Here is a 12450-nt window from a genome sequence, read left to right on the forward strand (position 1 = left end):
CAACATGGCACATGGATACATATGTAACAAACCTGCACATTGTGCACATGTACCCTAAAACCCTGAAGTATAATAAAAAAAATAAATAAATAAACAAACAGAAAAAATGATGAGTTCATGTCCTTTGTAGGGACATGGATGAAACTGGAAATCATCATTCTCAGTAAACTATCACAAGGACAAAAAACCAAACACCACATGTTCTCACTCATAGGTGGGAATTGAACAATGAGAACACATGGACACAGGAAGGGGAACATCACACTCTGGGGACTGTTGTGGGGTGGGGGGAGCGGGGAGGGATAGCATTAGGAGATACACCTAATGCTAAATGACGAGTTAATGGGTGCAGCACACCAACATGGCACACGGATACATATGTAACAAACCTGCACATTGTGCACGTGTACCCTAAAACTTAAAGTACAATAATAAAAACAAAACAAAAAAAATTTACCAGTCTAAGAATAATCTATATATTAAGACATTCAGGAAAACAATTATCCTAAGAAGGGAATTAGTGAGCCCATTAAGTTGCAACCACAATTCCTCTGTTTCCTCATTGACATCACTGTCCTAACTCTGCTTTCTTTTGCAGTGTCCCCGAGGTTGTCTGGGTCCATGTACATGAACACAGCTCCAGGCATGAAGTTTGGCCCTTCAAGACAACCAAATCTACACTGGCTCAGCTACAGAAAACGTCAGCATGGGAGCATCTTCTAGGCAACTTATTTTGGTGGCCCTGGAGGCATCATTCCAAAGCCACAGCTCTGCAATAATTCCCAGATAGCACGGTAAGGCATCATCCTACACCCATGATGCTGGTTTATTGCCAGGCCAAGTGGGCGTTTAAAAATTATCGTAAAATCATTGTGTTTACTCCTGAAAACCTCAGAAGAGACCTCAGAAATTTCAGAACCTCTCAAAAGGCAATCCTGCCTGTGCCGGCTGGCACTGTTAACCGCTGTAGGAAGTAGCAGGAAAGACACAAAACTGGACAGCAGGGAACTGTGCTCTAGTCCTAGTTCAGAGTCACTAACCCACTAGGTCATCACGGAAAACTTCTTTTACTACTCTCAGCCCTACTTTCCTCATCTGCAGAATGAGGATGGAATGACATGAGCTCCAAGGTTGCTTCTGGCTCTAAAACATTATTTTGGTTTATAGTGGGCATTCGGAGGTTTGAACAGCATTCTCCTTATTGTGAATCAAAAAGCCAGAAGAAATAACCATGCATTGTCCCCACTGTGTCTTACTGCACTAGAAAAGCAGGAAAAGAATCACATTTGTGCCTGTACCTAAGAGCCAATCAGCAACGACATTTCCTATTTCTTCCTAGTTTTAAGGGGCAAGACCTTGAATCTCACACTTTTACATGTTTCTGTTGACAGGGTGGTGGTTTTTGACCTGTGATACTACTTCTTTTTGCCAATTAAAAAAGAGACCACAAAATCTAAAGTAATGTGAATGTCTCTTCCCCCTTTTATTTCTTCCATGAACACAGTAACCCTATCCATTCTTATATTCTCACATGAAATTTATTTCAGAAAATACACATTAACCTCTCTAAAAAAAAACTTCACTATTACTCTATAGAAAATAGTAAAAATGGCCTAAACCCTTAACCTCGCATTTAAAGACTTTCAAGACCTTCCCTCTAGGTGACTCTTCCAACATCCTCTTTCCTGGCTCCCCAGTTGGCACCCTGTGCTCTAGCTAGGATTGTCTAAAATTCCAAAGCTGTCTTGCCTATTCCTGCCGACAGGTCTCTGCTGGTCTCACTCCCGCAGAGCACCTCACTCTTCTTTGATGCATAATCCACAGATCTGTCAAAGCAGCTTAAATCCCACCACCCTGAAGCAAGGTTTATTGTCTACTCAGAAGCAGATTCATCTCTTCCTCCTCCGAATCCCAAAACACTCGTCTAATGCATCAATTCTGCACATGTCCATCAACAAGTGTTTATTAATTGTCACGTCTCTGCCCTTTGGCAGGTGCTTTGGAAACAAAACTACAAAACGCATTAAAGCAACAATATATACTCTTATCTCACATATACATAATACAAGGCAGTGGTTAAAAAATATTTGGCAGTCAGTCTACATCCAATGTCCACACACTTAACCATTACACATCCTGCCTCCTAGTTTCTAACAGTCGTTCTGACATGTGTTGCAGGCTTTCTGTAGGCCAGGCACAATGCTAAGGCACATGAAACACTTTATTTTGCTCTCCCAATTTTCTGTGAAAGTAAGTACTATACATTAGCCCTGTTTTATAGGCGAGTAAAATATAGCACAAGAATGTTAACAAGGTGCCCAAGAATTACGTTTACACAGCCACATGATGAAGAGGTACCATGTGTACTTGTTTGTGCATTTTTCGAACTCTCTGAGCTTACCAAGAATGATTCCAACAATAATAAATCACTAGGCAATAATACATTGCTCTCTGCAGGTGAAGGAGTTGAGAGAGGACTCATCCAGAAAATAGACAGGTGAGGAGGAGGAAAAGGAAGCTGCCTTGAGTTTCCCATTAAGAACATATGCCTGGAGATGCTTTCTTTTATTCCATCTATCATAAATATCCTTGTACCAAACTAACACAATTAAAATATAGTTTTAATATATTTTACAAATATTTGGAAATCTTATTTTAATCACATGGAAACTATTTAAAAATATATATTGCAACACATTGCATACACGTTTGGAAATATCAGACTGTATCTCATAAATATGCACAATTATTAAGTGTCCAACTAAAAATAAAAGGAAAAAAATATGTGTCTATATTGCAGACTAAACAAATGCTGCCATGAAATTAGTACAAACAGAATTGCATATTGGAGTCGGTTGGAACTGGTGAAACTCCATATAATTACAACATTTTAGAAGACATGTGTCTGAGTTATTCACATACCACATGGTGAAACATCATATAGTGTGTCTGTATTTTAGATTAAAATCAACTGGGAATTATTGTGAACAAGTTTGAAAAACTATATAGGTTACATACATGGTAAAAAGTTAAAAAGGAATGACTGATAACGGGGATTTTACAGACATCTAGTAAATTCAATATTGTTTTCTAATACAAGGCTTGGAAATGGTAGGTGCAGTGGTCCCTTTTCTGGGAAGCCTTTCTCCATCTCTCAGGACCGGGGTCAGTACCTTTGTTTTGGGTGCAATGTGCTTCCCGCCACCATCAACAGAGAAAGTATTTAGTAGCTGTTGGAATGCCCTACTAGACTATAAGCTCCATGAAGGCAGGGACTGTTACTGTTCATATCATCTTAATTAATAAAACACATATTAATTTTTTATGACCTCTCAAAAAACCTGTATTAACTTTCATTGTGGGTTTGTTTTTTTTTTTTTTTTTTTTTTTTTTTTTTTTTTTTTTTTTTGAGACAAGGTCTTGCTGTGTCACCCAGGTTGGAGTGTAGTGGTGTCATCACTGCTCACTGCAGCCCTGATCTCCCAGGCTCAGTGATCCTCTCACCTCAGCCTCCAGAGTAACTGGAACCACACGTACATGCCACCATGCCCAGCTGAATTTTTATTTTTATTTTTATGTTGTCCAAGCTGGTCTCAAACAACCGAGCTCAAGCAATGCTCCTTTTTGGCCTCCCAAAGTGCTAGGATTACAGGTGTGAGCCCCCATGCCCAGCCATATTGTTCTTAATAACATAGGTTCAAAAGGCCTAAAGCAAGCAAAATGACAGAACTATGAAGAGGACTTGAAAATTTCACTCTCGGCAAAAAAAGAAGCTAGAAGCATTCCCTTTGAAACTGGCACAAGACAAGGATGCCCTCTCTCACCACTCCTATTCAACACAGTATTGGAAATTCTGGCCAGGGCAATCAGGCAAGAGAAAGAAATGATGGGTATTCGAATAGGAGAGAGGAAGTCAAATCGTTTCTATTTGCATATGACATGATTGTATATTTAGAAAACCCCATCGTCTCGGCCCCAAAGCTCCTTAAGCTGATCAGCAACTTCAGCAAAGTCTCAGGATACAAAATCAATGTACAAAAATCACGAGCATTCCTATACACCAATAATCGACAAGGAGAGAGCCAAATCATGAGTGAACTCCCACTCACAATTGCTACAAAGAGAATAAAATACCTAGGAATACAACTTACAAGGGATGTGAAGGACCTCTTCAAGGAGAACTACAAACAACTGCTCAAGGAAATAAGAGAGGACACAAACAAATGGAAAAAAATTCCATGCTCATGGATAGGAAGAATCAATATCGTGAAAATGGCCATACTGCCCAAAGTAACTTATAGATTCAATGCTATCCCCATCAAGCTACCATTGACTTTCTTCACAGAATTAGAAAAGCTACTTTAAATTTAACATGGAACCAAAAAAGAGCCCATATAGCCAAGACAATCCTAAGCAAAACGAACAAAGCTGGAGGCATCACACTACCTGACTTCAAACTATACAAGGCTACAGTAACCAAAAACAGCAGGATACTGGTACCAAAACAGATATATAGACCAACGGAACAGAACAGAGACCTCAGAAATAACACCACACATCTACAACCATCTGATCTTTGACAAACTTGACAAAAACAAGCAATGGAGAAAGGATTCCCTATTTAATAAATGGTGCTGGGAAAACTGGCTAGCCATATGCAGAAAAAAGAAACTGAACCCCTTCATTAAATCTTATACAAAAATTAACTCACGATGGATTAAAGACTTAAATGTACAAACCCAAGCCATAAAAACCCTAGAAGAAAACCTAGGCAATACCATTCAAGACATAGGCATGGGCAAAGACTTCATGACTAAAACACCAAAAGCAATTGCAACAAAAGCCAAAATTGACAAATGGGATCTAATCAAACTAAAGAGCTTCTGCACAGCAAAAGAAATTATCATCAGAGTGAACAGGCAACCTACAGAATGGGAGAAAATTTTTGCAAGCTACCCATCTGACAAAGGTCTAATATCCAGAATCTACAAGGAACTTAAACAAATTTACAAGAAAAAAACAAACAACCCCATCAAAAAGTCGGCAAAGGATATGAACAGACACTTCTCAAAAGAAGACATTTATGCAGCCAACAAACATATGAAAAAAAAGCTCATCATCACTGGTCATTAGGGAAATGCAAATCAAAACCACAATGAGATACCATCTCAAGCCAGTTAGAATGGCAATTATTAAAAAGTCAGGAAACAACAGATGCTGGCGAGGCTGTGGAGAAATAGGAATGTTTTTACACTGTTGGTGGTTGTAAATTAGTTCAACCATTGTGGAAGACAGTGTGGCAATTCCTCAAAAATCTAGAACCAGAAATACCATTTGATCCAGCAATCCCATTACTGGGTAGATACTCAAAGGATTATAAAGCATTCTGCTATAAAGACACATGCACACATATGTTTATTGCAGCACTATTTACAATAGCAAAGACTTGGAACCAACCCAAATGCCCATCAATGATAGACTGGATAAAGAAAATGTGGCACATATACACCATGGAATACTATGCGGGCCTGAAAAAGAATGAGTTCATGTCCTTTGCAAGGACATGGACGAAGCTGGAATCCATCATTCTCAGCAAACTAACACAGAAACAGAAAACCAAACACCGCATGATCTCTCTCATAAGTGGAAGTTGAACAATGAGAACACATGGACACAGGGAAGGGAACATCACACACTGGGGCCTGTCGGGGGTGTGGGGCAAGGGGAGGGAGAGCATTAGGACAAATACCTAATGCATTTGGGGTGTAAAACCTAGATGATGGGTTGATAGGTGCAGCAAACCATCATGGCACATGTATACTTATGTAATAAATCTGCACATGTATCCCAGAACTTAAAATTAAAAAAAAAAAAAAAGAAAATTTCACTCTCTGAGTGGAAGGCCTAAGTGCACCTCTCTTAGTTATTAATTGATTACACAGACTGAAAACATTAACGAGCTTATGGAAATTTTGAAGATACAATAAACTTATTCTAATATTTATTAAAGGATACTGCATCCATAAGTGAGACCATATGCAATTGTCTTGAGCCCTGATCTTAAGGGATTTAAACTAGAAACCAATAAACAGAAAGACACATTTTAAAAAATACACATATTTGTAACTTCAAAAAAAAACCCTTCAAGGTAAGACTCTTCCCACAAAAAATATACCAAGTCCAAAGTTGACTTGTATCCATCTACCAAACATTCAAGGAATAATAAAATATTTTGAGTGATGGGAATATAGTTATTATTGCTATGTTTGTTGTCATCTCTTGCCTGCAGAATGAAATATCCCTAATGAAAATACCGGTCACTTGAATTTGTCTCCAACTTAGATTCAGGAAGATTATAATATTAAATAAATAAATAAATGCATGTGTGTATATGTATATGCAAATATGTGTGTGCATCACACACCATAGCACTAGAACCTGCACTATGCCTGCTACTGGTTTTCAAGAAGAAACAAGTTATAGAAATTATAATAAAAAAAAAAAGTCTAGCTCAGTATACACTTACAACTTTCCTAGTTGCAAACTGGGAAAGATTTTTCAAACATAGAACCTTACAATCTATAAATTAAACCCAAGAATGAAATCTCATGTCTTCACTTCCAGATAAAAAGTGCTACATAGAAATGCTGAGCTTTAATTTGAACTTTTAAATCAAACTATTAAAAAATTACAATGGGATGATCCATTGAAACATGCATTATACAAACAAACTTCCTCAGCCAGCCTTTAGAATAAGAATAGCAAAACAATAGTTTGGAACTTCAGCTTCAGCTAATTTGAAGGGGCTATGCTGAAACTGAAAGGCAAGGAAAGGTCGGTTTTTTTCAATTTGTATATTTTTATATGTATAATCAGAGAAAAGAAACAAGAGCCCCAATCTTGTATGTTGGAACAGAAAAAGAGAAACTACTGCATTTTAATTCCTTGAAAACTCTGGAATGCATTAATTATATTAAATTCTCTTATATGTTATGTAGTTCACAAATCAAATTTTTCCTCTAAGTTTGAAGGACTGAGAGGCTTCTTAAAATTCAATTAAAATGATGTAAAGAAATATCCACAGTATGGATACGCTCCACTTAGAGACCTTTGCACTTGGCAGGAAAACTTTTCTCTTTTTATCTTATAGAGTTTAGGAAATGCTATCTTAATTTTCTCTTTGCTTCAATATTTCATGAGTGCCTCTCAATGCATAGTCTCCAAAAGCGTTAGATTACTGACATGATGCTATTTTACATGATGTGAATGATTTTATTTGTACGAGTTCAACATGTTGGAATTTTTATCTTTTTTTCTTTTACACTTAGAAAAAGATTGTAATGTACAAAATGATATTCTGATTTTTTATATAAACACACATCCTTTATACTGAGATCTAATGAGTAAAATATGTCCCCCAAAGTTTAGCATTATTGCAAGAAATTATTCTTCATAATAATTGCAGAATTCCCTTCTTCATATAATGAACTTTTACTGACAGAAGGACAAAAATGTTTCCAAAGACACCAGGGTCCTTACATATGCAAATTAATAAAGCAAATCTATTGTCTTATCAATGAAAGCATCCTCAAATTCCTCCATGCTTTATCTATGTTCCCACATCATCACAAATCTATATCTATATGAGATCCTAGAGCTACAGAAAAATGCATGTTCAGAGTATATTTCAGACCAAAGTAGTAATTAACAGAAATATACTTCCTTGGTTTTGGTCCTCTTGGTATGCTATTATTTCCTTCAAAAATCAACATTTATATTGTGCTTAGGTTTTAAATAAAACAAGGATGTACATATGTTCGTAAGTATGTGATAACTGAAATATCAGACATCCAAATGTCATAATTGTTATTATTTTTAAAATTCTAGCATAAGTGGCATGTTTTAAAACAAACATGCTATGTTGGTAAGTTATTTGTTCAAATGCTCATAAGTATATCTTGTTGAACGGCTGTAAATGGGTTTTGGTGCACTGGATGCTGTTTATATGCTTACATTTCTGTAACTAGGAAATACAAAGAAACCACATCATTAAATGTCAGGCCCTCCATTTGACAGTACAACAACCGATAGGCCACTGGCTCAATTAAAGTGTGCAGGGCTCGTAACTGAAGAGTTTCGTTTTTATCACAAAGAGGGCTAGAGCATGACGGACTTCTTCATAAATTTGGAGATGTTATGGAAATATTTAATAACTCTGCTGTGGTACTGAGCAGAACCTGACCACAAGATTTAAATAAATATCAAGCCTAGGAGTTGTTAAATATTGAACACCATTATGATTGTGGTGTTTTAACACACAATCATTAAAAGGTAATGCAAATCCAATCAAAGGAACATTTTTGATAAAGAAACAAAGATCTGGCACGTTTACATTTTGGAAAACAAAAATCAAACATCTCTGTTCAGTTATCCTAAATACTCTCCCTTCAGCTCCACCACCAACAAAAAAAGGGGTAAAAAAAAAAAAAGATTACTTTGATTTGTAAAAATTAATAGCCTTATCAATTTCTGCAGAATTTGCTCTCGAGGCACAGCTCATACAGGCATTGCCTTTGCTATGATTACCTTTGGTGATACTTTTCTCCGGTGCTGCCATGCACTGTTCTGGAAAGCCTGTCAGCGGCTGTCTTCTGTTGTCTGTGTCACCTGAGTCCTGGTGCTTGACTTCCTCTACATGGTTTAAAGATGGATTTGCACCAGTAATTCTTTGGATACTTGAAGTGAAACATGCTGCCCAGGTGATGCTTTTGTTGCCCAAGTGACATTGAGAAGCAGGAATTCACTTCAGCATGTCGGCTTCCCTCAACATGTCAAGAAATAGCAAAGCCAAATCCCAGATGTGGTCCGTTAATCCCACTGTCACAAAATAAACTATGTGGTCCCAGTAAACACAACCACCCATTAGCGCTAAGGAGAAGTGATAGAAACCATTTGTTAAAGGTGACACTGTTTTCTAAGTGATAACACTCTTTTGATCATGTGATTCATTTTGTTTGTTCAACAACATGGTATGTGTTTTTCCTGAGAGGAAGGACTTCAATATACATTTACTCAGAGCTTTTAATTTATACTTCCTTTCTTTTAATTGGTGTCTTGTGATCTAAAATTAGCTGATGAACATAGTATCTCACTCAAACTCTCTCAGCTGAGTTTTCAATAATTAGACCCACCGTTGCCTGAAATTGAACAAACATCTGGAGACTTGGCTTACTATTTCTTCCCTGGTGCTTTCTATCCATACTTAGAGAGTGATTTTTTTTTTTTTTTTTTTTTTTGAGAGAGAGTCTCGCTCTTTCGCCCAGGCTGGAGCGCAGTGGTGCGATCTTGGGTCACTGCAACATCCACCCCCCAGGGTCAAGTGATTCTCCTGCCTCAGTCTCCTGAGTAGCTGAGATTACAGGCACCCACCACCGCACCCAGCTAATTTTTGTATTTTTAGTAGAGATGGGGTTCCACCATGTTGGCCAGGATGGTTTTGAACTCCTGACCTCAAGTGATTCACTCGCCTCGGCCTCCCAAGGTGCTGGGATTACGGGCATGAGCCACCATGCCCTGCCTAGAAAGTGATCCTTTTATTTCACATATAGTCATATTAATTATTATCCCCCAAGCTGGAGTTAGGTTAATAATTTCATGTAAAAAATGAAGTTCAAATAGTCTTGACTGTAACCTTACTGAATAAAGAGCCTACACGAAAAGGAATTCTTTCATGAAACCTGAGATTGTCAGAGCACTGCATTTCACCAATACGCTGGATATCGTTTACACAAGGAATAAAAGGTTACATGTCCTCTAAAATCCCACATTTGCTACAGACGTTCTTCCCTCTATTCTTTTGTTTGTGCAGTAACTAGATACAGGTACAATGAGAGTGAATTAGTTTTCCCAGATGAGTGAGAAAAGTAAATGTTCCCCAAATGCCCAAAGCCAGATTTTATCTGTCACTCTCTCTCTCTCTCTCTCTTTCTTTCTCTCTCTCAGAGAGAGGCAGCACTCTCTTTGGAAGAACTGTAAGGATTGAAAATGATCCAGAAAAACTGCACGGATTGAAAATGATCCAGATTTTTAGAATTTGCCCTCACCTTGACAACGCTAAAATTACAAGCAGCAGTCAACTTTTACAAGATACCCTTATTGTGTAACATTTATAGGCTGCCAAAAACATGCTAAAACTAATCAGATAACAAAGGTGAGGAGAAAACCTTCACCTGCCATGTAGCTAGCAGTGAATACACTTTTTATTTCCATGACATTTTCTGGCAGAAAGGGGTTGGCTTAAGGCGGATCGGACTAACCTTCAATTTGTCATAGCGCTCACTCAAAGCTGCCACCTGATGATCGCGGTGCCGCCCAACCAGTTTACACAAGGCACAGATTAACTGGTCATCGGTCACACAGTACATATTCACCTTCTCATCCTCATGCTCCAAGCACATCAGCCCCCGGATGTGAGAGTCCGGAATTGGCTCAATCAGACGATGGCCTGTAAAGGGCTTCTTATTCGGGTGAGTGGCTTTCAGGCACTCGTCACAGTAGGATACTTCGCAAGTGACACAGGTCTTCACAGCGTCCTGGGCAGGATCCTGGTCACAAAACTGGCAGAGGACTTTCTCGGCGGAGGTCATGGTGTTGGCGTCAAAGGCCCGCTCCCGACGGGTCTCGCTGGGAGAGTTGGGCCCGCTCACTGATGCTTTCTGGAACCTGTCGATGATGTTCTGTAGGGTGACGTTGCGCTTGAGCCCGTCTAGACCTCGCTGGCTGAGGGTGATGACATGCCGGCAGGTGGGGCACTGGAAGGCAGTGATGGACTCCACGGACTCGTTGGTGGCACAGTGTGATACTAGGATGCGGTGGGCGCAGTTGAAGCAGAGGCTGTGTGCGCAGGGCAGTAGAAGAGGGTCCTCAAAGAGCTCCAGACAAATAGGGCAGGTCAGTTCTGACTCCAGTGTTTCCATCTTCAGGCAAAGCTCTCTTGTGTCATCAGCAAAACCCAAGGAAGCTGATCAGCTATCTGGAAACAAGAATGTAAGATTTGATTAGGCACAGGGAGGTCAACCATAGGGGGGTGTCAGCTTTGAATGCATCTCAGAATAATTCCAAACACAGGTCATGAAAGGGTAAGTGTGTGTACATTCCAAATAATTCTCTTTCTATTCACTGGGGAAAAAAGGAGGAAAAAGCATCCTGAGCCATCATATACCAGTTAACATTTTCTCAAAGTTCAGTAACTGAAAATTTGCAATTTTTTTTTTTTTTTGCAATTTTGTTTTCTAAAAGGCCTCATTCAAAACTGGAAAGTAATTGAAACTGTAATTTCCATAATTTGTATTTAATCAGAATAATCTTATTGTGTCAGAGTCAGGTTTAACCTCGCACAGAAAATTAAAATGTAGAAATATTCATCAATAAACTGGAGTCTTTTATAAATTTGAATTTATAAACTTACATATTAATGTATATGAGATTTAAGGACTTTTACTTTGCAATACCAAACCAGGTTTCAGAACAGTAGGAAGGCAGTAACTATAGAAATGGGCATGAAATGTACATGAAATCAAATGTGGAGATTTCAGCAGAGATGATCGTGTTTAAGTGTGGGATGTCATTTTCCAAAATATATTCCTGAGAAAAAACATTGACTTTCACAAAGATGATTGTGATAGAGGCAATATTTTTGGCATGTGTTCATTATGCTTCTGAATAATTCTATTGTTTAATCCGGCAGTGGGATGTGGGTAGGCAGAACGAAGCAGAGAAAAATATCTGGGGGCTTTTTCAGTGGCAGCAGTAAGTTTGAGTACCAATGACTAATATTTAGAGCAACAACTTAGTTAATTAGAACAAGGATTTCAGTGGTTATCATATTCATGTGATAAGTTATGTTATGACAATGATAACGATTACAGTTGAGAAAGCAATTTAAGGAGGCTTACAAAACTGCTGAGGGACCCTTTTGGCCAAAAAACTCCCATCACGGGCTTGTCACTGTTGCCAGCAACAGGCCAGGCTGGCAGGAGGTCCAGCCTCACACTCAGAGCTGTGTTGGCCTGGGTACGACCTCTGCTAGCTTTGTTGCTCCCCTCCAGGCCACCCGAGGGTGGCCCAGCTGCCTGCTCCCCTCGCCATAAAGACCTGAGTGCTTTTGTGAACTCTTGTCTGCCTTCCCATCAAAAAGAGTAGTAGAAAGAATTCTACACAAACCCCAGTTCATTAAGGGTGAAGAGGCCTCATGCTCATTAGCAGGCCTGGGAACCAAGTCACTTTGAACCTTCTCCCCTTTCAAGACCATTAGCAGAGGTCTGCAGACCAGTGATGGGAATATTAGATGTAGCCCACTGCAGGCTGTGGGAGAACAGTGCAGTTCACCCAGTGATCGGGAGGTTCAAATCACCCACGGGGGTGGTGGGGAGAGCATTCTCAGCCGGATTT

At 39.0% G+C, this 12450-nt stretch overlaps 1 protein-coding gene across 7 annotated transcripts in view; it reads right to left on the minus strand.

Annotated features, from left to right (window-relative positions):
* MID1 (midline 1) overlaps positions 1-12450 on the minus strand; it is a 253521-nt gene that overhangs the window by 126936 nt on the left and 114135 nt on the right. For 6 of the 7 annotated variants that reach the window (XM_032756556.2, XM_058441485.1, XM_032756555.2 and 3 more), the window contains exon 2: positions 10317-11032. In XM_032756556.2, the coding sequence (XP_032612447.1) occupies positions 10317-10976 (660 nt within the window). In that variant the 5' untranslated portion in view covers positions 10977-11032. The remainder of the gene's footprint in view (positions 1-10316; positions 11033-12450) is intronic. The other variant, XM_032756558.2, reaches the window with a different exon arrangement.

Source organism: Hylobates moloch, unplaced genomic scaffold (assembly GCF_009828535.3).
Source record: "Hylobates moloch isolate HMO894 unplaced genomic scaffold, HMol_V3 SCAFFOLD_7, whole genome shotgun sequence".
NCBI lineage: Eukaryota > Metazoa > Chordata > Mammalia > Primates > Hylobatidae > Hylobates > Hylobates moloch.